The 26500-nt window shown below is 37.5% G+C and overlaps 3 protein-coding genes across 5 annotated transcripts in view; 2 read left to right on the top strand and 1 right to left on the bottom strand.

Annotated features, from left to right (window-relative positions):
• The window catches only part of vps72a (vacuolar protein sorting 72 homolog a), an 11594-nt gene extending 7423 nt beyond the window's left edge, over positions 1-4171 (top strand). The window contains exons 4-6 of one of the 2 annotated variants that reach the window (XM_058754619.1): positions 1-38; positions 2712-2868; positions 3423-4171. The exon at positions 1-38 is cut by the window's left edge and continues 142 nt beyond it. In XM_058754619.1, coding sequence (XP_058610602.1) covers positions 1-38; positions 2712-2868; positions 3423-3825 — 598 coding nt within the window. In that variant the 3' untranslated portion in view covers positions 3826-4171. The remainder of the gene's footprint in view (positions 39-2711; positions 2869-3422) is intronic. The other variant, XM_058754620.1, reaches the window with a different exon arrangement.
• A 1207-nt stretch (positions 4172-5378) lies between these two features.
• Positions 5379-11601, bottom strand: tnfaip8l2a (tumor necrosis factor, alpha-induced protein 8-like 2a). Its single transcript, XM_058754755.1, has 2 exons — positions 8650-11601; positions 5379-6743 (listed from the first exon to the last, which is right to left on the bottom strand). Exons 1-2 carry the CDS (start codon positions 8965-8967, stop codon positions 6501-6503), a joined length of 561 nt encoding a protein of 186 aa, XP_058610738.1. The 5' UTR covers positions 8968-11601; the 3' UTR covers positions 5379-6500.
• Positions 11602-16175: 4574 nt separating this feature from the next.
• sema6d (sema domain, transmembrane domain (TM), and cytoplasmic domain, (semaphorin) 6D) overlaps positions 16176-26500 on the top strand; it is a 28317-nt gene continuing 17992 nt past the window's right edge. The window contains exons 1-4 of one of the 2 annotated variants that reach the window (XM_058753425.1): positions 16176-16307; positions 24867-24996; positions 26011-26125; positions 26327-26384. In XM_058753425.1, coding sequence (XP_058609408.1) covers positions 16287-16307; positions 24867-24996; positions 26011-26125; positions 26327-26384 — 324 coding nt within the window. In that variant the 5' untranslated portion in view covers positions 16176-16286. Of the gene's footprint in view, positions 16308-23190; positions 23319-24866; positions 24997-26010; positions 26126-26326; positions 26385-26500 lie in introns of those variants that run through there. The other variant, XM_058753426.1, reaches the window with a different exon arrangement.

Below are 26500 nucleotides of genomic sequence, written 5' to 3' on the forward strand. Positions count from 1 at the left end.
AGCCAAACTCACCGCCGAGATCAACCTCAGATCACTGGGTAACACGACACACACACACACACACATCACTCACAGCATTACACCACTGCCATGATTTATTTATTTAACCAGAAAAGACTCTAGGGCTGTCAATTGATTTTTTGAATATTCGTCACACATTTCAATTTTAGGTGTGCGTCAGGCAGCCTTATCAGTGGTGCACAAGATGCAATGACGATGTAAGTGTCATTGCATATTAAAGTGTCCCTATTATGGATTATGAAAGGTTCATATTTTCATTCATATTTTCCCCAACAACAGGTTGACATGCATGCAAGGTCAAAAAATACTTTCATTGTCTTATAATATGCATTTATTTTTACCTTACTTGCTCAATGACTCCCAAACGATTCGCTCAACGATTCATTTTTCCAAACCCCTCCTTTGTGTGACGCTAATCTGTGGTGATTGGTCTCATTTTCATCTCATCTCGCCTGTAATGCCTGATAAAGCAGTGTTTGTGAGTGCGGTGCTGCTTTGTGTACAGCGTTACCGGGGAAACTGCTATTTTTAACGCTCCAAAAGCGGCACCTAGTGGCAAAGAATGAATTTGCATTTTCATTCAGACCAACGCCAAAATCAAGTTTCCCCAGGTCTGCGCTCACAACAAGTGGGCGGCAATATGGTAATGTTTCATGTTGACGTCAACATGAAACGGCTTGGGATTCGTTTTAAAAACGACTCGTTTCAATGATTCAGAGTCGACTCTTTCTTTTGAGAGACAATAACTTTATGCACTGTGCACTTTCAGATTTAAAACTTTGCAGGATGTTTTCATTCAGTTAGAGCTGCGTTACACACTGCATGAAAGATAATTTTCAAAAATCCAAAATTGGGGCGCTTTAATGCTTTTTAGCCTATCCAGTTGAACTCACTGGATGCGGCGCTGCTACGCTGTTCATTCAAAATATTGCGGAACAAGAGAACATCAATGCGGAGATGATGTTGTTTACGTCAAAACTGAACCCAAGCCGTTCACACAGAACACACATTTATCGCATTTTCTAGAGGGACATCTATCAGCGTTGCTCTCGCGTCTCGCACAAGAGAGCCGCATGTTTAGAAAGCATGTCAAATTAATGCAAGTTCAACTTTTAAAAACATAAAGTCTCGAGACTTTATGCCGGTTTTTCTGCATTTCATGTTTTTAAATAGAAAAAGTACTCTGTGTGATTGGTTTTCGGTCTTTTGATGCTGTTTTGTTTCTAATTGTTTAAGCAACTTACTTAATTATATATGGTTAATAAACATTATTTTAAATATTATGCACTTTTTTTCAAAGGTAGTGATTTTATTTTAGTGCTTTGAAGAAACTTGCATTAGTAATATTTTGCTCAATGCGCCCTCTTGTGGCCTCAGGAGAGAAGCCAAAAGCTTTTTTACCCCTAACTGAAATAATGCCTTTTAAATTCGAATATAATTCGATTATTGATAATATTTAAGTACAAAATTCGAATTTAGTTTTTTTTGACAGCCCTAAGACTCTCTGAGATTAAAAATCTCTTTCACAAGAGTGTCCTGGCCAAAATGGGCAGTGATACAATTAGTTCCATCACAAGATTTACAAAAAAACTAACTAAGAACACTTAAAACAATTACACATCCAGTCATCTTCCATTTGCCGAATAACTGATTTAAAATGATCCAAAGACAACAAATTTTGTAATTTCAGTTTTCATTGAAGAAGATTCATTGTGAGTTGTAAGATTCATGATAAACAGCATCTAAAGAAGAAAGAAGATATGATGGTGCAAATTGATACACTATGTCAGCATAATCAAGTACAGATAAAAAAACAATTTTTCTTGCATTAAATGAAAGACAAAACTTGTTCCTAAAACAAAACCCAAGCTTAATTTAATTCAGTAATATGAGAGCCAAAAGATATCATCAACAATGATGCCAAGATATTTATACTCTTTTACTAATTCAATCACAGAACCTTGTAAAGTTTGAAGAGAGATTAAATTATTTTCAAATTTCTTTGAACTTGAAAATAACATGTACTTGGTTTTATTAGCATCAAGAACAAGTTGTAAATTGCAAAGCCGTAATTGAATGACATCAAAAGCACTGCAATACATAACAGAATCATCTGCATAATTGCAAATTTGGCATCCTATTTATGTAAATGGTAAATAAAAGGGGCCCCAGCACAGATCCTTGGGGAACACCGTTGGCAATTTCCAATGATTCAGATAGTTTACCTTCATCCTGTGCACACTTTGAGTTCTTCCAACTAAATAATTTTTAAACCAAGGAATAACAAGATTTGATAAACCAACACTCTTCAATCTGTGCAACAATATTTCATGATGCACTGTATCAAAAGCCTTTGATAAATCAATAAATGGGAAGCACAAAAATCACCATTATCAATAGATCCCACAATCTCATTTAATTGTGACATCATATCATACTGTTACAGCTGTTTTTTACGTAAACCAAATTAAGACAACACTTTGTTTTCATTCAAATAACAAGTCAACTGTTCACTAATAAGGCTTTCTAAAAATTTTGATAAAACACAGAGCTTTGAAATTGGTCTGTAATTATCTAATATAGTAGGATCTCACCCCCTTTTAATAAAGGAGCAACAAAAGCTGATTTCCAGAATAACACCAGTATTTAATTATGAGTGTGTATTCACATTACAATGTGTGTGTTTTCAGAAAACTACGAGCGTTTAGAGGCCAATAAGAAGAAGCAGGTTCATAAGAAGAGACGCTTTGAAGGGCCGAGCATTCGCTATCATTCAGTGCTGATGCCGCTGGTCCCAGACGCTCACATGAAGGAGGAGAACGTGGATGTGGAAGGGTACTTTTATACGTAATGAACTGTTATTAATAATTATAGGTGTGGTTAGATGGAACTGGTTTGTTATGCTAAATTGCTATTACTGTAAAACATTAACTTGTTCCTGGAAAGCTGGAATAATTGTATTTTCCTTTTTTTTTTTTTTATAATTTGGCTAATAACTAGCTTTTTTGATCAACTCACAAACCCTAGTTTGTGAAACTCTGAACTAAGATAGATGGACAGAATTTGAATAGTATATTTGTACTTCAAAAACTTCTAAAATTAAGTACGATTAAAATAAGAACTGTTAGCTAGTATTTAAAAAAATTACTTTTATAAACTTTTGACTATTAAATTGAGCTAGGGACAATTTCTTTTTAATTTTAGTAATTAAAGATGAAAATAGTAAATAATAATGTATGTATGTATATATGTGTGTGTGTATGAATATGCACAGTACACACATTTTGTAAACAAACTTTTATTTTATATGTGATTAATTGAGATTAATCATTTGACAGCACTAGTAGTCAATGATTATAACAAGATGCATGATAGTAAGACTTTATCATCTCCTGTTATAGACTGGACCAGGACACGCCCCAGGCCACGCCCACTTCCTCATCCTCTGTGCAGGGGGCGGGGTCTCTGTGCTCTCGCACTTACATCACCTTCAGTGACGATGAGGCGTTTAACTCCGCCTTCCCGGCTTCGGCTCGCTCCAGCCCCGCCCAGCCCGTTCAGGAGGTGTGTCCTGTTACCCATAAACCCGCGCTGTATCGCGACCCGGTGACGGACATCCCCTACGCCAACGCCCGAGCCTTCCGCATCATCCGCGAGGCTTACCAGAAATACATCACAGCGCACGGTTTTCCCAACGCTTCCGGAAACTTCAGCGGAAACAGTGACGTCAGCGATTCACCAGCAGCAGCCGCAAAGGGCGCGCGACCGAAAGCCGTCGTCAAACAGACCGTAGTCGCCACCTAGACGCATGCTAATGACTGCTTTTGAGTGTTTCAATCCACTTCACTCAGGTCTGACTGTGTTTGAGGACATTTTTGTTGTTGTTGTTGATGATAAATTCAGCTAAAGTTGTGATCCAAAACTGTCAGAATAAGCACTTTACAATAAGGTTTAATTTGTCCGCATTAGTTAACATGAAGTAACAATGAAGAATACTTGTACTGCATTTCTTAGTTTGTTCATTTCAGTATTTACTAATACAGGGCATTCACTTATGCATAGATTAATAAATGCTAGACATATATATTAGTGCTGTCAAACGATTAATCGCGATTAATCGCTTCCAAAATAAAAGGTTTTGTTTACATAATATATGTGTGTCTTCTGTGTGTATTTATTATGTATATATAAATACAAACACATACAGTATTTTGAAAATATTTGCATGTATTTTTTCATATTCATATAATTTATATTATATATAAACGTAAAATTTTTCTTAAATATTTACATGCATGTGTATTTATATATACTTAAATGTACACAGTACACACTATGTAAACAAAACCTTTTATTTTGGATGTGATTAATCGCGATTAATCTTTTAACAGCAATAATATATATATTGCTCATTTTTAGTTCATGTTTGCTAATCTATTATATAATGTGAACAAATGAGACCGTATTGTAAAGTGTTACTGTACATGTGTCAACTGAATCGCACTCGGTGATTCAAAGCTTCGTTAATTAAGTGACTCTGAAGGACTGATTCAGCTGTTGGCTTCTGTTCACATCACCAGCACTGGCTCTCAACTGTTCAATTTCTGATTTCTTTTTATTTTTCTAGGTTTTTCAGTCCAGAAGTAGCAATAAAGAATTCAAGTGTTTACATCTTATTTCAGTACTTATCTTGCAAAACAAATGTGTGATCATATTAAATGTGCAGAAATCTGTTATTTAAAGTCAATATAAAATAAGCTCACTTTCTCAATGCATTTTCTTGGTAAAGGAATAGTTCAGCCAAAAATTAAAATGTGCTGAATATTTCCTCACCCACAGGCCGTCTGAGATCAGGATGAGTGTGTTTCTTCATCAGGTTTGTAGAGATGTGTCTCTGCATCAGTGTCTCAGCAATGGATGCTCTGCAGTGAATGGGTGCCGTCAGAATGAGAGTCTGATAAAAACATCACAATAATCCACAGCACTCCAGTCCATCAGTTAACATCTGGAGAAGACAAAAGCTGAAACTAATCCAGCATTAAGATGTTTTTAACTAAAATATGAGTCCATAATCCATAATAACTCTTCCTCCAGTGAAGAAGTGTTCTGGTCTGAATCAGGAGAGAAATCTGCAGATCAAGCAGCGTTTACAAAACAGCTCTAAACTAATATATGTGGCTGGATTTTGATGTGAGAGACAACAGCAGATGCACTTCTTCACTGGATTTTTGTGGATTATTGTGATGTTTTTATCAGCTGTTCGGACTCTCATTCTGACGGCACCCATTCACTGCAGAGCATCCATTGCTGAGTCACATTTCTACAAATCTGATGAAGAAACACACTCCTCCTGATCTCAGACGGCCTGAGGGTGAACACATTTCAGCAAATTTCAACTTTAAAATATGTTCTCAGATCTGCAGTTGAAGTAGAAGTTAAATGACGTCCGTGCCAAAAAGATCATATCAAAAGATCACAGAGCTGAAGAAAAGGCTTTTGTAGAGAATATTTGCAATGAAACAACACTTTATTGTTAACTTTAATCCATTCAGGTGCTCCATTCTGTTTCAACTTTAATACGTTTGCTTTTGAACAAAACACCAAAACAGGAAAACAGTAATTAATTATTTTACTGGTTAATACTGCAGAACTGTGCATAAAATCCAGTGTTGCATAAGTTCTATTCGGTAATATTCATGGGTGAAAAGAATGTTAAAAACAAAAATCTAATATTAAAATGGATTCATTTTCTTTACGCAAAACAATTTTCAAGATAGAGATTGTTCACCCAAAAACGATCATTCTGTCATCATATATTTGTTCCAAAATGTATTTTATTGGACCCCATTTACTTTCATGTTTTGAAAAAAAAATCTTATTTTGTGTATTTTCTGTAAGTAAATGTTTTCTGAACCTTCCAAACTTCCAGTATTTTGAAAATGACAAATAAATAAAATTCTGGGTTATGTGAGCTTTAGAGAAAACTTTGGGAACGTTTCATGTTATGATTTTGCAAACATTATGGGAACGTTAATTTTAAATGTTCTGTTTCAGAAGAACGTTCCATGAATAATGTTTTGGTTTTGAGAATGATATTAAAGGCCAGATAACATTGCACGAACGTTCTAGTAACGTTACTGGACGAATCCGAGTTCGTAACGTTGAGAGAACCTTGCTATAACATTCTGACAACGTTCCCTGTTAGCTGAGAAGTCAGTTGTTCGATAACATGAGGGGAGTAAATGATGACAGAATGCTGATTTTTGGGTGGACTGTCCCTTTAAATCTTTCTTCTGATTTTGAAGTATGAAATATGAGCTGCACGTGTTCTTGACATGTTCAGTACGAATCGCCCAGTCAGATTCGAGGGATGCGTTCAGGAGCGTCTCGCTGCTCCCCTGAGCTCAGTATCTCTGTGAGAACAGGGACAGAAGCTCTGAAGTCCAGTCTTTGAGTCCAGCGTGTCTGTCTCTGTGTGTTCAGAGCTTGCCCTCTTCGATCATGCGGTTCAGGCCGCTGCAGATCTTGCTGAGGTTGGGCCACAGAGTGCCCTGAGGGTCGTACAGGTGCGTGAGGAGCTCCGGGTCCGAGTAATGGTTGAACACGTGTCTGATGCGGTCCAGAGATTTGGGCGTCAGGTGCTTCTCCACCAGCTTCAGCAGTAAATCACGACACTCGGCCAGAAGCTCCATCATCACGCTCTTATCAAAGGTGAACTCCACCTGACGCACAGACACGCACGCTCATTATTAAACATTCACATTCATGCATTTAGCAGACACTTTTATTCACAGCGACTCGAAAAGGAGGAACACTTTTTTTTTAACATTATTTGTACATTTCTGCACATATTGCATAGTTTTAAGACAATTCAAAATAAAGAGTCCTTATTCTTAACTCTTCAGAATAGAGCATCAGCAGAAAAAAATGTGAGATATAAACTCGCAATTGCAAGAAATAAAGTCAGAATTGCGAGATTGACCCCCGGTTTCACAGACAAGGCTTAAGCCTAGACTAAAATGTAAGTCTGAGCTGTTTCAACTGAAATAAACGTGCACTGAGTGATCTTAAAATAAATCAGTGCCTTTGTTTTGTCTCGAGATGCACACCAGTAATGTTTTTTTCTAAGCATGTTTATAAAAATTACTTAAATGTCTTTAAGTCATTTAGTCTAAGCCCTGTCTGTGAAACTGAGCCATAAACTCCCAATTCTGACTTTTTTCTCGCAATTGCGAGTTTATATCTCACAATTCTGAGAAAAAAATCTGAATTGCGAGATACAAACTCGCAATTGCGAGAAAAAAGGTCCGAATTGTGAGATAAAAAGTTGCAGTTATCTTTACTTATTTCTAGTTATTTATTTATTTTTATTCAGTGGCGGAAATGGGCTTCCATAAAAAAAAAAAAAACAGAGAGCTGAAGATGCAAAAAAAATAAAAAGTTCTAGTTGAGAGACACATGAGAGAGATAAACATTTTTCACAGATGCATGCGGTTATTTATTTTGAAATCAACATTTTTACACGTTCTGATGAAAACATGGATGGCATGTTGCTGTGTCTTCTGAGTGGTTTTAGCATGCTAATGTGTTCTGAAAGTTCTTTAGAACAATATTATTCAGTCGCTGATTGCTTACATTTTCACATTTTCTGAAAAAAAAAAAAATTGTTCCTGCCAGAGCCAAAAGTCACTAGCATCTTCTGGTTGGTTGCTAAATAGTTGCAGTGCAGTTGCTAGGGTCTTCTGGGTGGTTGCTAAGGTATCCTAAGTAGTTGCTATGCAGTTGCTAGACTGTTTTAGGTAGTTTCTATGTGATTGCTAGGGTCTTTTGAGAGGTTGCTATGTGGTTGCTAGGGCATTCTAAATTTTTTCTATGCAGTTGCTAGGGTGTCCTAAGTGGTTGCTATATGGTTGCTAGGGTGATCTAAATTGTTGCAATGTAGTTGCTAGGGTGTTCTGTAGAGTTGTTCTGAGTAAATATTATGTGGTTTCTACCTAGAACACCCAGTTGCTAGGGTGTTCTGGGTGGGTGCTCAGAGTAGTTGTTATGCAGTGTTCAAAGTAGTTGCTATGGAGTTTCTGGGATGGTCTGAGTAGTTGTTATGCGGTTGCTACTTAGAACACATAGTTGCTAGGGTGTTCTGGGTGGTTGCTAGGGTGTTATAAGTAGTCGCTGTGCGGTTGCTAAGGTGCTCTGAGTGGTTACTATGGTTTTCTTTGTAGTTGCTATGCAGTTTCTGGGGTGTTCTGAGTAGTTGATATGCGGTTGCTATTTAGAACACCCAGTTGCTAGGGTGTTCTGGGTGGTTGCTATGTGGTTGCTAGGGTGTTCTAAGTAGTTGTTATGCGGTTGCTACTTAGAACACCCAGTTGCTAGGGTGTTCCGGGTAGTTACTATGGTGTTCTATGTAGTTGCTATGCTGTTCCTGGGGCGTTCTGAGTAGTCGCTATGTGGCCGCAAGTTATGGTTTCTAAGTGGTTCCTTCCTGGCTGGTGTGAAATGACACCACAAACGCTGCAGGGTGACGCACACTCTGAAGTTTAAAACTGTCAGCAGTAGTACTAATACAGCAGTCATAATACACCGTTAGCATGTAAATATACGACTAATGAATGTGAGTGTTTGTACCTCCTGGAAGCTGATGGCCGTCATGGCTCCATGGTGGAGTTTTTTCCTGAAGTCCTGTGCCACTCTTAGCTCATCCGCATTGAACTTGCCATGTCGGAACAGAACCCCCACCTTCACGGCGATCTTGATCATGTTCTTCACCACCTTCTGGGCCTCGTTGCGGTTCCCCGTGTGCTCCTTGGAGACACGGTACAGCTCGTCCAGAACCTCGCTGCTGTTGTCATCGATGAACATATGAGCCACCGACTTACTGGCCATGTGACTGAGGATCTTCTTCTGGGCCTTCATGGCCATGTCCTTCGAACTGAACGCCTCCATCCCGATGGCAGCGGAGCACAGACGTGTGTGTTTACCTGCGTCGTGCAATCGGAGGTGTTTGCGAGGAGTGTGTTGTGTCTTTTTGAGGAAGTAGCGTCTTCCGCTGTGTAACTGCGAGAGGAAACGGTGTGATCGGAGGAGATATGTCACTTCTGCTTTCTGTCTCTCTCACACACTTCAACTTTGAGTTTCAGACTCAAATCTCCCTTTCCAGAGACGTTTCATAACATTCAGAGCATTGAAATATTGTGAGAATAAGAACACAAAATGACCTAAAGACATTACGTCTAAACTTCACATCAGCCTCAAATATAAAGTGTGAAAAATCGAGAATGAGATTAAATGGAAAGCTTCCAGAGTTTGCAATCAAAAGTTGAAACTCAAACTTTTCTCATCAGTTTCTCTCTAGATCACAAGATCTGATTAGTCTGTATCTATCATTCTTCCTGATTCATATTTAACAAACAAACTGAACTGAATTCAGATTGAAATTGTCTGGAATGTGATTTGTTCAGTTCAATGAAAGATTGCTAGGGTGTTGTAAGTAGATGCTATGTGGTTGCTGGGTTGTTCAGAGTAGTTGCTATGCGGTTGCTGGGGTGTTCGGAGTAGTTGCTATGCGGTTGCTGGGGTGTTCGGAGTAGTTGCTATGTGGTTGCTGAGGTGTTCGGAGTAGTTGCAATGCGGTTGCAACTGAGTCTGAACCCCAAACGTTATCAGGAAGGCTATTCCAGAGTTTGGGAGCCAAATGCGAAAAAGCTCTACCTCCTTTAGTGGACTTCGCTATCCTAGGTTTATCCAGAGTTTTGCGACCTTAGGGAGCGTGATGGATTGTAGCGAGACAGAAGAGTAGTTAGGTACGCAGGAGCTAAACTATTAAGGGCCTTATAGGTAAGTAATAATATTTTGTAACTAATTCGTAACTTAATAGGTAGCCAGTGCAGAGACTGTAAAATTGGGGTAATATGATCTAATTTTCTTGACCTGGTAAGGAGCCGCTGCATTTTGGACTACCTGTAGCATTTATTGAAGATGCAGGACAACCAGCTAGCAGTGCATTACAATAGTCCAGTCTAGAGGTCATGAATGCATGAACTAGCTTTTCTGCATCAGAAACAGGTAAAATGTTTCGAAGCTTGGCAATGTTTCTAAGCTGTTTTTGTAACATGGGAAATATGATTTTCAAAAGACAAGTTGCTGTCTAATATAATAGATTTTTGACTGTAGAGGAAGTAACAGTACATCCGTCTAGATGCAAATTGTAATCCAAGAGATTCTGTGTACTGTTTTTTGGTCCAAAAAGTAATATCTCTGTCATATCCGAATTTAATAGGAGAAAATTATTGGTCATCCAATCTTTTACATTTTTAACACACTCTGTTAGCTTAGATAATTTAGATAAGTTTCATCTGGTCTTGTTGAGATATATAGTTGAGTATCATTAGCATAACAATGAAAACTAATCCTGTATTTTCCAATAATATTACCAAGGTGCAACATGTATATAGCAGAGGGCCTAGGACAGATCCTTGTGGCACTCCTTACTTTACTGGTGATAATTGAGATGACTCCCCGTTTAAATAAACAAAGTGGTAGCGATCGGACAGGTAGGATCTAAACCATCTTAAAGCCTGCCCTTGAAAACCTGTATAGTTTTGTAATCTATCTATGAGTATGTCATGATCTATAGCAGGGAACCTCAAATCTGGCCAACGAGATCCACTTTCCTGCAGAGTTTAGCTGTAACCCTAATCAAACACACCTGAACATGCTAATCAATGTCTTCAGAATCATTAGAAAATCACAGACAGGTGAGTTTGATCAAGGTTGGAGCTAAACTCTGCAGTGGATTGGTCCTCCAGGGTAAGATTTGAGGAACCCTGATATACAGTGTCGAACGCAGCACTAAAATCAAGTAAAACTAGCAATGTGATGCAGCCTTGGTATGACGCAAGAAGCAAGTCATTTGTAATTTTAACAAGTGCAGTTTCTGTGCTTTGGTGGGGCCTGAAACCTGACTGAAATTCTTCACAGAGATCATTTTTTTGCAAGAAGGAGCACAATTGAGCAGACACAACTTTTTCTAAAACTTTAGACATAAACGGAAGATTTGCAATGGGTCTGTAATTTGCCAGTTCACTAGAATTTGATGGGGGCAACAGCTTCTAATGAATTAGAGAAGATAGTGCCGATGTTGCTAGTTATTTTGTCTAGTTTATGTGTATTTATGGGTACACAGAACAGTTGAGACAAATCAGGCAGGTTATTTGTGAATCTAGTGGCTGGAACAATAGTTCTGCCTGGACGATAGCGTGGAGCCATATAGTTAATATCAGTAATACGCAGCATGCACGATACAAGGTATTGGTCAGTAACATCATTACTTTGAGGTACGATATCTATATCAGTAAGATCAATTCCATGTGATATAATTAAATCTAGCGTATGATTAAAACGATGAGTGGGCCCGGTGATGTTTTGCTTGACTCCAAAAGAGTTTATTAGGTCAGTAAACACAAGTCCTAAAGCATAATTTGTATTATCAACGTGAATGTTAAAATCTCCAACAATTAGCGCTTTATCAACATGCTCTGCGGTTGCTGGGGTGCTCTGAGTAGTTGCTATGAGGTTTCTGGGTGTCCTAAGTAGTTGCTATGCGGTTGCTGGGTGTTCAGAGTAGTTGCTATGCAGTTTCTGGGTGTTCCAAATAGTTGCTATGCGGTTTCTGGGGTGCTCTGAGTAGTTGCTATGCGGTTTCTGGGTGTCCTAAGTAGTTGCTATGCGGTTGCTGGGTGTTCAGAGTAGTTGCTATGCGGTTTCTGGGTGTCCTAAGTAGTTGCTATGCGGTTGCTGGGTGTTCAGAGTAGTTGCTATGCGGTTTCTGGGTGTCCTAAGTAGTTGCTATGCGGTTGCTGGGTGTCCTAAGTAGTTGCTATGCGGTTGCTGGGTGTTCAGAGTAGTTGCTATGCGGTTTCTGGGTGTCCTAAGTAGTTGCTATGCGGTTGCTGGGTGTTCAGAGTAGTTGCTATGCGGTTTCTGGGTGTCCTAAGTAGTTGCTATGCGGTTTCTGGGTGTCCTAAGTAGTTGCTATGAGGTTGCTGGGGTGCTCTGAGTAGTTGCTATGCAGTTGCTGGGGTGTTCTGAAAATGAAACAATAAAAGTATCATTTACATTTACATTTAGTCATTTAACAGATGCTTTTATCCAGCAGATATCTTGTATCAGCAGAAAAACAAACACACACACACACCTGCTGAATCATCCTACCTCTTGCTAAGTGAGTGTGTTTAGCTGTGATGTGGCGAGTTTGTGTTAAGAGTACGTCTGTCAGTACTTGGCACACTGAGTTTACATCCGTTTCCACAAAGAACTCACACACACACACACACACACACACACACACACACACACACAACAAACAGGATGACAGAATCAGTCAATGTATTATTGCCTCATATTGCATCATGCTTCTTGCATTAGTCACCTTTAGTAACCAGTCTCTCACGAAGTCAAAGTTTCACAAACTGATTCATGCTCACTTTAACTGTTGTTTGTGTTTATAATCTGTTTATCAGTATTGTGTTTCATTCAGATTGCCTCCAATACAGGAAACAGGAAACAGTATACAATAATATATTTCGAATTTGAACTGAGATGATCTGCTGTAAGAGTATCAGTATGTAAGTGTGAATTACATACACATGTTCTTTCACACAACATATGGGCTTCTTCCAGAAACGTTAGATCATTTTAATCATTGATGCTTGAAATGTCTCTTATAAGTGTTTATGCAGTTTATGTATATATTTAATTATATGTTAAATTACATTTAAATTAACTTTCATTTTATGGTTCTGTTTCTGTCAAGTTAAGTAGTTGCTATATGGTTGCTAGGGTGTTCTAAGTATGTGAAAATATGTGGAAGATTTACTAGCAATATCTGAATGAAATTACTTGTTTGATATTGTTCTGTTGTGACTAATGAAATGGGTCTGTTGTGTGACTGTGTTGACTTTTTTGGAATTGCAAGTCAGTGATTTTTCTTCCTGTTAGTTCAACTTCCTGTGTGTTGTGCCGATTCATACTCATACCATTCAGTATATTCATATTCATGAACTGAAAGGCACTCAGTTGTTTATTTTGTATTGTCCCGCTTTATTTATTGTTGTATTGTTGTAAACAGTGTTTCTGAATATTGCACCAGCAACATCACAACCTTTAGTGTTTCTCTCTGACAATGAAACCTGCCTTAAACCCATGTGTGAGAGTGAGACGGCAGACTGAGAGAAACACACAGATTATAACACTGTCACCAGCAGGAAGTGCAGGTGTAAATAATTGTCAGAAGACTTCCTGTCTGACAGAGAGAAGAGAAGAGAAGAGATGAGATGAGATTATTAAATGGATGTATCATCACAGATGTTTTATTACTTACTTGCTGTCAAAATGGGAAAACACCATAATATTCAGTATGTTTTTAAATCTACGTAACCCAGTGTTGGGAAAGTTACTTTTTAAAAGTAATGCATTACAATGTTGCATTGCTCCATAAAAAGTAACTAAGTAACACAATTAGTTACTTTTTTTATGGAGTAACACAATATTGTAACATATTACGTTACTTTTGCGTTACTCTTTTTTTTTCACATGGGCTGAGCTTGCTTATTTGTTTTTAATAACAAAAAACCTAAAGGTTATATCTTTGGCAGCTGTAAGACCCTTTCACACCAAAAGTGAAATGAATAATCCTCCGACTGAAGGAAGAGTCTCTGTCTCTGTATCTCACTCATAATTGCTCTCAGCACAGTGACAGGAAAGGCATCAGTCAATAAATGGGAAAAAAAAGTTACTTATTTGAAAAAGTAACACCGATATTTTTTTTGTAAATTTAAAAGTAATGCATTACTTTACTAGTTACTTGAAAAAAGTAATCTGGTTATGTAATTCATGTTACTTGTAATGCGTTACATTTACATTTTCATTTAGTCATTTTGCAGACGCTTTTATCCGAAGCGACGTACAACTGGGGAACACATAAAGCGATTCATCTTAAAGAGGCAAACAGACAGAGAAGTGCTCGTAACACCGAGTCTCAGGCATTGTTCCAAACAAGTGCAAAGTAGAAAGGGAAGGAATAAATAAAGAGAAACCAATACTGCCCCAAAACTGCCTCACAGAAAACTTATAACAGCATATTATATACTGTCTGTATATTGTTTACATTCATGCATTTGGCAGATGCTTTTATCAAAAGCCAATTGCATTATATTCAGAGCACTTGTTTTTGTGGTTTTATGCATTTCCTGGAAATCAAACCCTCAGTTTTGGCATTCAGTGCCATCATCCAATGTTTTTTGTCCTTCTTTTTTTTTTTTTTTTTTTACTGCTTTTATCTTTTTTATTTATTACCTTTCTCTTCTTCTTAAATAATTTTATGTAAAACAATTTGAAGGCTGTGCATGAAATATGCAATATTAATGAAATAGTTTTGCTTTGGTGTGTGTCCTGTAGAGGGCAGCACACACACACACACTCACTCATAAATACAAACATGCATGGTCTTCACTGCATATTTACAGAATAGGATATAAGTATTGATACTGAGTTATGATTTTTTGTCAGCACAGATCTTTTGAGATAAGAGTGCATTGTAATACATACTGTAAACCTTTATTGAGACTAAAAATATATTTTGGGTGATCAAAACCTTTCCTAGCAGTGTGTTACTGCTCACTTGCATGTAGAAAATGGAGGAAAAAACGGTGGTATTTGGAATAAATCTCTAAGGCCTTTGAATCCCCAGAGATATTTGTGTCTGGGTGTTTGTAAATGTCTTCAGAATAACAGCTAATTTTCCAGAAAAGACATGCTCAGTGTCCAACACACACCGTCCTCCTTCGCTCCAGTGTGTGTGTCTTTTTAGGGACAGAGAGAAATCCGCAGGTCAAAGGTCAGGATGGGACTGAAGCAGGACGTGGGAATGGGGCGACAGGAAGAGGAGGCAGTTCCTCCCGGTGTTGATCTGCCCTGAAAAACAACAGAAATAAAGAAAAGAACAGATGGAGGGATGTTGTCTTTACCATCAGAAGAGGATTATTATTATAATGTGACACACTTTAATGCTACTAAGCTACGTGTGTTTATAGTGAGCTGAGGCTTGCAAACAGAGTGAACTTTACCTGATTTTCTACATCAGCGTACTCCATAAGCTGCTTTACCATCTGCATGACTGTAAATACAGATCCAGATGTATTAATCTCTGATTTCTTCCTGCGTTTAACCCTTGTGTTTGATTGTGTGATTATGTTGATCTTTGTAAAGAGGAAGCTTTGCCTTCTGCTGTCACACAGCAGGTCCATCTGCTGTACAGCAAACATCAGAGGTGTGTGTGTGTGTGTGTGTGTGTGTGTGTGTGTTAGGAGAACAATGGCTCTGGACATCATTTCAGCATTTCATTTAAATTAATGAATTTATGAAAACAATAGTTATGAACATAATTTGAGCATTTAATTTAATAAACAAATAAATACATTTAAAACATTTTGCAAATATATATATATATATATTTCATTATGAGAACAATGATTCTGAATATCATTTGAGCATTTAATTTTATGAATACAAATAAAAAATAAACAAGTACACATTTAATTATATCCAATTATAGTTTAGATATTTAATTATATATTTCATTATAGTATGAAATTTCAAACATTTAAAAAAAAATTAAAATATATTTATTTAATTGTGTTATGAGAACAATGGTTCTGAATATTTGAAATAAATCAGTAAATGAATTTCAAACATTTTGCAAATACATAGGCTAAATAAATATAAAGTAGCTATATTTTATATAGCTATAAATTTTGTTATGAGAACAATTGTTCTGAATATAATTTGAGCATTTAATTTTAATTAGATTGTAAAATTTCGAACATAGCAAATTAATAACAAATAAATAAATAATGAGATCTCTCTCTCTTTCTCTATTCAAACATTTTGCAAATAAGCAAATAAATATATTTATTATTTAAAACACGTGTATTATTTACTTTTAATTGTATTCAGAAAAAAAATCCACAGGGTAAAGCGGTTCATAGATAAATAACCCGCCACATCTGTTTTGATTGGATGGGCGGAGTAAAGAATCCGCCCTGCTGTCTCTGATTGGCCCGAACGCGCACATGCACATGAGGGAGGCGTGTCTCTCGTATCTGTTGCTCCGCCCCGTTTCCTCCCGCAGATTATTCTGAGTTATACTGGAGCTCTGGGTTCTCTGACGCTCAGATTTGAGGAAAACACAGAAAATATGGAATAAGATGGTTTTTGAAGCAATACAGGTAAGTTTCTGCGTTGTTGTGTAAGTTTGTGGTGAATCTGTTGGATCTAGTTAGTAGTTTTAAACTGCTACTTAAATTGAACGCGAGCGCAGGATGCTATTAATCGCGCCACAAGAGTTTTAAAAGCTTTTTAAACTGCGTCCGTTAAACCGTCAGACGCACAAACTCTTACAGATAAAGACAAACATTTGACAGAAACGCGACAGAAGACGCCTCAGAGACGTTTGGAAAGCTGTCACGATAGTTTCAGGTGGAAACGGTGAAGATGCTGGAGAGTAAATGTGGTAATCCTTTGCTCTCTGAGGGGATTTGGGCTTTAAAGCTCATGTCTGACCATCTGCCCTCAGAAAACTGCCAAAACAGCCTTTAAATTAGCCAGATACCGCCAGTCAGGAGAAAACGACTGAAAAAGTGAGTATAGTATGTTAAATGACATAAACAATGAGGTCAGCTGGACCAGGATGTCCTTCGGTCATATAAAATTATGATTTTTAATATGGAAAATCAGGTTTCAGTTCCTCCAGGTCCTTTGAGAAGCTCAGATTTGGTTTGGAGAGAAACTTTTTCTGAATAGAAAATATAAAAAGCTATAAAATGTACATCTAAATCTTTAATATAAATGGTAACGTTAAATGTAAGTCAAATTTATTAGTTATTAGTGGAAATTACATTAATCATATATCTAAATCTAAGTCTCGAGCCACGCCTTTATTAGTTATTAATAGTGTAAATTTAATGTACACTAATAAATGCGTGGCTCGAGACTTAGATTTACTGATAATATTAAAGATATAGATTGTATGTTTTACGTAATTTAATATTATCAGTAAATCAGTTATCAGAAGTCTTGAGTGACATTTATTAGTTAGTGCTAATTACATAAAATGTATATGCAAATCTTTAATATAAACAGTAAATCTAAGTCTTGAGCTACACATTTAGTTATTAGTGTAAATTACAGAAAATGTACATCTACATATTTAATGAAAACAGTAAATCTAAGTCGTGAGCCACACATTTATTAGTTTTTAGTGTAAATACACTCCAGGGATTTCACAGTGGGCTCATGGCAAGCATTGTATGATTATTAATAGTATTTTCTCCCTCATATGTTGGCCTTTCTCTCTGAAATATGCATCTTCTGCATGTTTGCCCTGCTGTTTTCCTCCTGTTCATTGTGCGTTCCTCTCTCTCTCTCTCTGTCTCTCTGTCTCTCTCTCTCTCTCTCTCTCTCTCTCTCTGTCTCTCTCTCTGTCTCTCTCTCTGTCTCTCTCTCTGTCTCTCTCTCTCTGTCTCTCTCTGTCTCTCTCTCTCTCTCTCTGTCTCTCTCTCTCTGTCTCTCTCTGTCTCTCTCTCTCTCTCTCTCTCTCTCTCTCTCTCTCTGTCTCTCTCTCTCTCTCTCTCTCTCTCTGTCTCTCTCTCTCTCTCTCTCTCTCTGTCTCTCTCTCTGTCTCTCTCTCTCTGTCTCTCTCTCTCTCTCTCTCTCTCTCTCTCTCTCTCTCTGTCTCTCTCTCTCTCTCTCTCTCTCTCGGTCTCTCTCTCTGTCTCTCTGCCCACTCTAGCATTCCTGGAACACTTGTAGAGTTTCTGTTGAACCTCTGATCTCGGCACAGAGAGAGAGAAAGACCGAATCGACGGGGTCGGAGAGAAACTCCCCCTGAATTCCACATCATGAATGTCATTTGGGAAATAAGCCGGGGTCCGAGTCATAGTTTATCCCGAACCCTCACCCTAACTAACCCTGACCATAACTAACCATAACGCTAAAGGGAAAGTTTTCACACAAATCTTTTAAACCTTTATTTTAAGGTTTTATTTTCTTCTGCTGAATGCAAAAGATATTTTGAAGAATGTTGGTAACCAAAGAGTTTTGACTTACGTTTTCTATTTTATGAACAAAATATATATAAATAAAACGGAGACATTTCTCAAAATATCTTCTTTTAAAGTGTATAGGGATCTGAGCTCAATAGCTCAATTCAAGCATGTATCCCAATATTCTTCATTATATGAAAAGAGTGGTTTGAAATAATGTGAGGGTGTGTAATTTATAGTATTTATTTGCTATTTATTTAATTTTCTATAGTATTATCTCTTCATTTAGACAATGCATTTGCAAAGCATCTTAAAAATACAGCACTTCATACCAAACATGTTTAAAAACGCAAGATGTGGGTGGGCAGTGAATGAAAAAATGCATGATCTAGAGATGCACAAATCAAGCATTGCATTTTTAGAATGCATTGTCATGCGCGAGAAGCTGCAAAAGATGCAAGATGTGAGCACCAAACATGTCCATCTAGTGCATATTTATGTAAAAAAAAAAAAAAAAAAACAATAAAAATGCAGCAAAGTGAAATGCAAAAACACGTTCTGTTAAAAAAATACGTTTTTGCATTCGAAAACACAATATGCAAGGCAATGCAATAGAAAAAAGGACAAAAGTCCAAGTGAGATGGCTTTTTTTTTTTTTATTGAACTTTTTAATGCACTGCTTAAAGGGTTAGTTCACCCTAAAATGAAAATTCTGTCATTAATTACTCACCCTCGTGTCGTTCCAAACCCGCAAGACCTTCGTTCATCTTCAGAACACAAATTAAGATATTTTTGATGAAATCGGAGAGCTATCGGACCCTCCATAGACAGCAGCGCAACTGAAATGTTCCCAGAAACATAGTAAACATCGGTAAAACAGTCCATGTGACATCAGTGGCTCAACTTCAGTTTTGCGACGCTACGAGAAAACTTTTTTTTGCACAAACAAAACAAAAATAACAATTTACTCAAGCATTCTTCTCCCCCGAGTTATGTCTTCCGACATTTTAGAAAGTATCACAACGCATACACACTAGAGGTCGACCGATTCATCGGTTTTGCCGATTAATCGGCACCGATAGTTGATTGCCGCAACTATCGGTTATCGGCAAAAATCCATCCCGATAGTTTTCGGTTTGCAACCGTTGCTGGAGTGGCTGAGAAGGGTCCGCTGGCATTATACAGTACGAGAGCGGCCTCTAGAGGCGGAAATCACTGACAGCACGTGTTGTTTATTTTGACACGTGACACTGCGCGCTGCACAGAGCGGGAAACTCCAGACGCGCATTTAAATACAGCCGACAGAAAATCCTGGCGCGGAACAGAGCGCCATTCACATAGTTTTCTATTAAATTACATTATATTTGTCCCAAATCATTGTGAATGTACATAACGACTTCACCCTAGGCTATAAATTATGCATTGTGCATTTATCAGCAAAACGTTTGTCTTTCTGTGGCTCTAATACAGTCTTGTATACTTCATATAGAGAGCTGTAATATAGAGAGCTGTATTAGATCGCGCTCTCTCTTTCCGCTTGCTCTGTTTTTTTAAACACCGAACTTCAAACTCATTTATGCCACATTGTTCATTCTTGAAGCAAACTTATGTCCGTTCATTTACAAAGTATGGTTCAGTACTGTTACTGCCTTTTTTTTTTTTTTAAATAGTAAAGTACTAGCTTTCTTTCAGTATCCATTTAGAAAACTATCGGTTGATTAATCGGTATCGGCCAGTGTGGTCCAACCTAGCTATCGGTATCAGTAAAATCGGTCGACCTCTAATACACACGCGTAAAAAACCCTTATACCGCAGATTGCATTCATGTGCGCGCTTTCCCCCCCCGAACGTAAACAATGCTGATTAAGTCAAATACGTTCTTAGGTACTCTCCAAAATGGCAGAAGACGTAACTCTGGGGAGAAGAATGCTTGAGTAAATTGTTATTTTTGTTTTCTTTGCGCATTAGTGGCTCATTAGTGAAGTTGAGCCACTAATGTCACATGGACTGTTTTACCGATGTATTTACTACGTTTCTGGGAACATTTCCCAGAAATGGAGGGTCCGATAGCTCTCTGATTTCATCAAAAACATCTTAATTTGTGTTCCGAAGATGAACGAAGGTCTTACGGGTGAGTAATTAATGACAGGATTTTCATTTTGGGGTGAACTAACTCTTTAAGTTATTTTATCGTGCATTGTCATGCACAAGACTTTACAACAGTTGCGTGACCCGAGCTCAGCAGGCAAACAATCTAGTGCATGTTTACATAGAAAAAACAATGAGAAAGCTGCGCAGTGGAATGCAAAAACACGTTCGGTGTGAACGGCCCCTTATGATACAGCTAGCATGTTTACACAGACCAACAATTAAAATATAGCGCTGACCGACAGCAAGAACACGTCTGGTGTGAGTAGCCTTAAGTCTGTGTTTATAGAGTAGAGTAACTACCACTGGACACTCAGTGGGTATTTTTGGGTCCGAGTGTGCCAGTGCGAGTTAAAAGAGAAGGAAACAGCACAGACAGTTCTGGGCTCTGGACAGGAAGCAAGCGGCTGCTTTATGTCAAAGGTGCCGAGTATTTTTGCTGAAGAGCGTGAGAGCCGTTACAGAGACGATTCTTAAAGGAATATTCCACCCAAAAATTAAAATGTGCTGGAAGTGCCCACCTTCAAGCCATCCAAGATGTAGATGAGTTTGTTTCTTAATCAGATTTGGAGAAATATAGCATTCCATCACATGAAACCACCTTAAGTCTCCTTAAGGCTGCTCTGTTCAGTAATTGACTGACTAGGCAGCGGTCCGTTCTCTTGTGTTGTTGAGTGCAGGAAACACTACAGTCCAGAGAACGGCTTTGACTGAAGTGTTCCTGGAAAATAGCAGGACAGAAGAACATTCCCAAAGTGTTTACTATATCTCAGAGTCCCGTAAAATCTGTCACAGCACAGGCGAGAGCATGTGAGTCTGTCTGGATCTGTGTTCTAGCGGTTCTCTAAACACTGTGATAGTGTGTTAAAGTACGACGTGTCAACAGCCGTTCATCCATGTGTGTCAGGTGTAGTGGTGTGTCATGCTGCGTGTTTATTATTTGATTTAAATTTAAAGAAAATTGACCCTCTGATGATTCTCACTTCAAATGATCCTGAAACAGCTTTCCTGTAGCTCAAATAGTAGAGCGTGGCGCTAGCAATGCCAAGATCATGGGTTCGATTCCCAGGGAAAGCAAGAGCTGATAAAATGTAAAAAATGTTACTTGAATGCAGTGTAAGTCGCTTTGGATAAAAGCGTCTGCTAAATGCATAAATGTAAAATGTAAATGAAACGATAATTAAACACCAGTTTAATTGTCACTGAGCTTTATTTGACAGTAGGCGAGAGTGGACTTCCGGGCTTCCCTGTAATGCTCCTTATGGTGATGCTAGGTCTGTTAAACTAATACAGAAAATGCTGGAGGAAAGCATGCTGTGAGTTTCAGGAGTGCTGGGACTTTTGTGTTCCAGCAGGACAATGACCTGAAACATTAGCAAAAGTCACACTGGAAGCCAGAAAGATTGATGTCCTGGAGCTCTGAGCGCCGTCCAGAGCATCTGTAGAGGATTTCAGAAACGCTCGTTTGTCAAATGTTCCCATCCAACTTGACAGAATTTTTTCAAAGAAGAATGGGCAAAAACTTGAGTGTCAAGATGTGCACTGCTTAACCTGAAGAAATAGCTGCAGCTGCAGTAACATAAAAAACAGAAAAAGTGTGTAAAAATAGGCTCTAAACACCAGCTCTTGCGATCATGTCTTTTGTAAAATGTTTTGTTATCTCTGTGTTCATCAGTCCTGCCGCTTTGTCTTGGTGCTCTTAAATGTGGTGTTTTTGGTTGTTTTGATCTGGTTGTGGCTGGAAACACATTTCACATTTGAACCACTATGAATTACAGTTCTGTAGAGACAGTTTGTAGAGACAATTTTCACTCAGAAATTGTTAGCAAATTTCACAAAAAATTTGAAATGGCAAGTAACAAACTGAATTAAACGTGAAATATTTTTATTGAAAAAATAGTATTTTCTTGTATTTTCTAATAATTTTTTGCATTGTATAGATAGTAAATATTGAGGTGGTTCCTCTATAATTTCACTCTAGCTGTCAGATGCTTTGTGTGTATCTTTTTTTTTGCTATAAATATGCTTGCTTTGATATTTTGTAATCTGCATAATTGGCTCTCTGCGCTTCATTGATGGCCTGAACATTGCAGTTAATTACAGGCCTGTAATGCAGTTTAACGAAGGGGGAATTCAGGAAGTCAAGTGCTTTAGCTTCTAGTATATAAACGTTTTAATTCAATAAGCCTGTACATACAAAATCCAGATTATACCCCCAACTCATGTGTCCTGCTTCATCTGCCTAATGGAAGATTAGCTCAGATTAGCCATTAATTAGCTAAAGTGTCTCCTATTGACAAAAGCTTCTTGTCAGATTAGCTTGAGGTTGGATCAGTTTTTAAATGTCAGATTGCATCAGATTGTTTATGGGATCATTTATTATTTGCTCTTTGTCCGTTCAAATCTTATCATGTGCTTTGATTTCTGCCACACTATAAAGTATTATTCAGTTACCATAACACACTCCAGGGATTTCAGTCTCTGAGCCTTTACAAAGAGTTATTTGATGGTGTGATGGTTTACATCAGGTAGATGAAAAGCAGGGACACGTAAAGTTGATGTTTATTTCATTGTAGCTCTGTCTTTTGTGTGTTTAATCCTGCTGGATTGTCAGAGCGTATCGCGGCACCCATTAGTGTAGATAAATACAACAACTCTTGTTGACACTAATGTGAGTCTGACCTTAATCTCAACTCTACACACCAAAATAAAAAGTTTATCCCAGAAATACAGTCCAAACTGAAGCTTGCTGCTTGGTTTAAAAAGACCAAGACCATTCAAGCTCAAATATGTTATTAAATCATTGTAATTTACGTTTGTGTTTTTGATATGAGTTTTTGACTGTTGAAATCTGTTGTGTTCTTGTGATGTGATACACATTTACAGAGTTCATTTAGGGCACGTCAATCTAGATTAACCTTTAGACCAGGCGTCTTCAACAGGGAGAGTTAAAGGAAAAATTCAGACTTTGTTTCGTCGTCAGGTTTGGAGAAATGTAGTGTTTGTAAGAAAAAAATCCATCATTAAGATGTTGCTTCCAGCTAAAATGTGAGTCCTCCATCCATAATATTGCCTAATATTGGTATATGGAAAGAAAATTGTACATTTAATACAGTTGCATAGTTCTTATTGCTTTCAAGACATTGTTTCCAAAGACATTCTAATGTCAGTTTTAAATTGTTCAAATATAGGCTTTTTTTAAACCATTTGCTAATACTGAGCAAATATAATTAAACCAATCATTAATACTACATAGGGATGGCTCGATACCATAATTTTGGCTTCGGTACGATACCAGAATGTAATACCTCGGTATCGATACTAAATCGATACCATAGCTGACAAATATCCAGCCTCAAAAGATAAGTGAATTGAAAACAATTTTATTAAAATAATAATGATAAAAACAGATTCATATCTTAATACCTTTGTATCAAACTGTAACAAAAAACCTACAGGGAACATGGGCTACATTTTGATGTTGGTGAAAAAATATATATATAACTGAAGTAATAAAATGAAAATATATTCAAATCTTCTTATCTTTTCAGTTCAAACACAGTGCAAACAAAATGTCTCAAAATTTAACAAAAACCTTCTGGGAATATAGGTTATATTTTGACTGAGTTTGAAGGAAAAAAACCCCAAAACAACTGAAGTAACGCAATTAATGTAACAAATGTTGCTTTATTGTAAAGTGTTATTCTAATAGTCAAAGTAATATTCAAAATCACGTTATTATTTCTCTCTCAGATTGTTTTCAGATTTCAGCCTCAGATAGCCAAATAAAAAGCATTAAATATAAATCTCACTCGCTCGCTCTCTCGGCTGCTTCATATTAGCAGAAACATTCCCTTCATATTATTGATACTAAAATTAATATAGCAAAACTCTTGCTTAATTCAAATTCAAGTAATATTCGTTTGTATGAAATGCAAGTGCATATATTACGTGACCAAAACTTCTGTTCTAGCGTGTCACACGCACACATTTGAGCTTACTGTATCACCTCTGTATGTGCGTTGATCAGTTGTAAATAAAAGTTCAAATTAAATCTGAATTTATGAATGATGCACTCACCTGTCGATCTTTTAATTCTCTGAAAAGATCAGGATGAGCAAGCGACAAATGCTTAAAAAATGTGATATGTTGCCTCCTGATATGTTCGTTCACCTTTGTCATCTGTTTTAAATGCAAAGTAATGCCATATTTCACTTCTACTGTTCTCTTTATTTATTAATTTCGGGTGCGTTGATAGAGTTTCAGGTGTTTGATCCATCGCGTTGTTCTGTTGTCTCATTCACCGGTTGCGGAGCAATTTGGGAAGCACTGCCACCTGCAGGTGCACTTCGCAACAGCAGCGTATGAAATACCGAATTGAGCAAAATTATGATATCGTACCGTTTGAAACATGATATATACCTGTAATTTTCCAGTACCGGTATACCGCGCATCCCTAATACTACATTTTAATCCGCATCCAATGAGAAACACCTTAAAATCACATCAGCCAGACTACAAACTCAAACTCACGATAACTCGTAAATATCATCTCAGTGTTATGTCATCTGTCTTTATCTTTTATTTCCTGTGCAGATGACTGACAGGACATGGCGTTACTCTGTCGTCATGGCGATGGCCTCTTTAGCCTGGCTCCTCCCAGTCATTGCTACTGCCACGCCCTTTCCCAGCGATCTGCAGCCAATCAGTGTGGTGCGTCTGGAAGGTGAGTCACATGACTGACAGGATCTCGGTGGGTAGGTGTGTTAGACTTGAAGTGGCGCCGCGCAGACCAGTTGGTGCATGACATCAAAGTACCACAAAAGCTACTGAGACAGAGTGCATTTAGGCCACGCCCTACTTTTTTTACGCTCTACTTTTGTGTCCTTAAACGCTCTTTCTGAGTCGACAGCTTATAAAAATGTAGTTCTGGGTTTTTTAGCTTGTTTGCTGTACACCTCGTCACACAGCAGCTTTTAGGCATGGTTCTGTTTTTTGTTATAAATCAGAAATAACAAGGAGGCAGCTTCCCGCAATACAAAGTCAATGGAGAGCGCTGGATTGTCCACCCCCAGTGGGCGTGGTTTTCAGATCATGATGCGTGTCGCTCTGTCTCTATAGAGAGCAGACGCTCGGTATGCTTTCGAATCACTCTCGCGGTACTTTGATGTCATCGGTCAGCGCAGCGCGGCTTCAAGTCGTCCCCAATCACTGATCACATTCTGTCCTCCTTACCAATAGATTTTCTGCAAAACTGCAGGATTTTTGTTTTAATGGTTTTTGATATTTGCATATTATGCAAAACTTGACCACTTGACTTATTCAAACCCATTGATCTTAAAAAAAAAAAATTAAATTAAAAAAAAAAAAAAAAAATATATATATATATATATATATATATATATATATATATATATATATATATATATATATATATTTAATTTTATTTTTTTATAATTTTTTATTTTTTTTTATAATTCTTTTTTTTTTTTACTTTAGTTGTTTGAAAGTGTTGGAGCAAGTGATGCCTGGTGTTTTAAAATCTGTTCATATTTTAAAAGTCATGTAGTCATGTTCCAGCCAGTGTTATTTTAGCAAAATTGCTATTGCTATTAACTGTAATAACCCTGTCTTTAGTCTTTACCTATAAACAACCAACGTTCTGTTCAATGCATCACATAAATCTGCTTGCTTTTTTGTAAATGATGGTTTTATCTGCTCTGTTTCTTGTGCTCCACAGATTCGCACCGGTATCCCATTTTTCAGGGTCTGAGGTTTAATAATGACACGGAGCGTCTGGGTCTGGACTATCAGCGGATGATCCGGATCCAGCATATGCTGTACATCGCTGCCAGGTCATTCAGTCACTTCACACACATCTAAGATCACTGAAGATCAGTCTGTTCACCAAACCACATGGTTGGATTGGATGGGTTTTAAAGAAATGTCATTCTATTAGACATTCATATATTTTGTCACATGTATAAATGAACTGGAAACAGCTGGAGAAATCATGAAGACAATTTGACTTTTTCTTGTGTTTTTCTTCTGTTTAGAGATCATGTATTTGTTGTCAATCTCACTACTGCAGTCGATAAAATCATCCCACAGCAGGTAAAACACACTGGTGTAACCGATGCAGAAAACATGCATGATTATTACTATAATAATAATAATAATACAGCTAGTAAACCTTTATTTTTTTTAAAGGAAATATCTCAACTTCCATG

Source organism: Onychostoma macrolepis, chromosome 19 (assembly GCF_012432095.1).
Source record: "Onychostoma macrolepis isolate SWU-2019 chromosome 19, ASM1243209v1, whole genome shotgun sequence".
Lineage (NCBI taxonomy): Eukaryota > Metazoa > Chordata > Actinopteri > Cypriniformes > Cyprinidae > Onychostoma > Onychostoma macrolepis.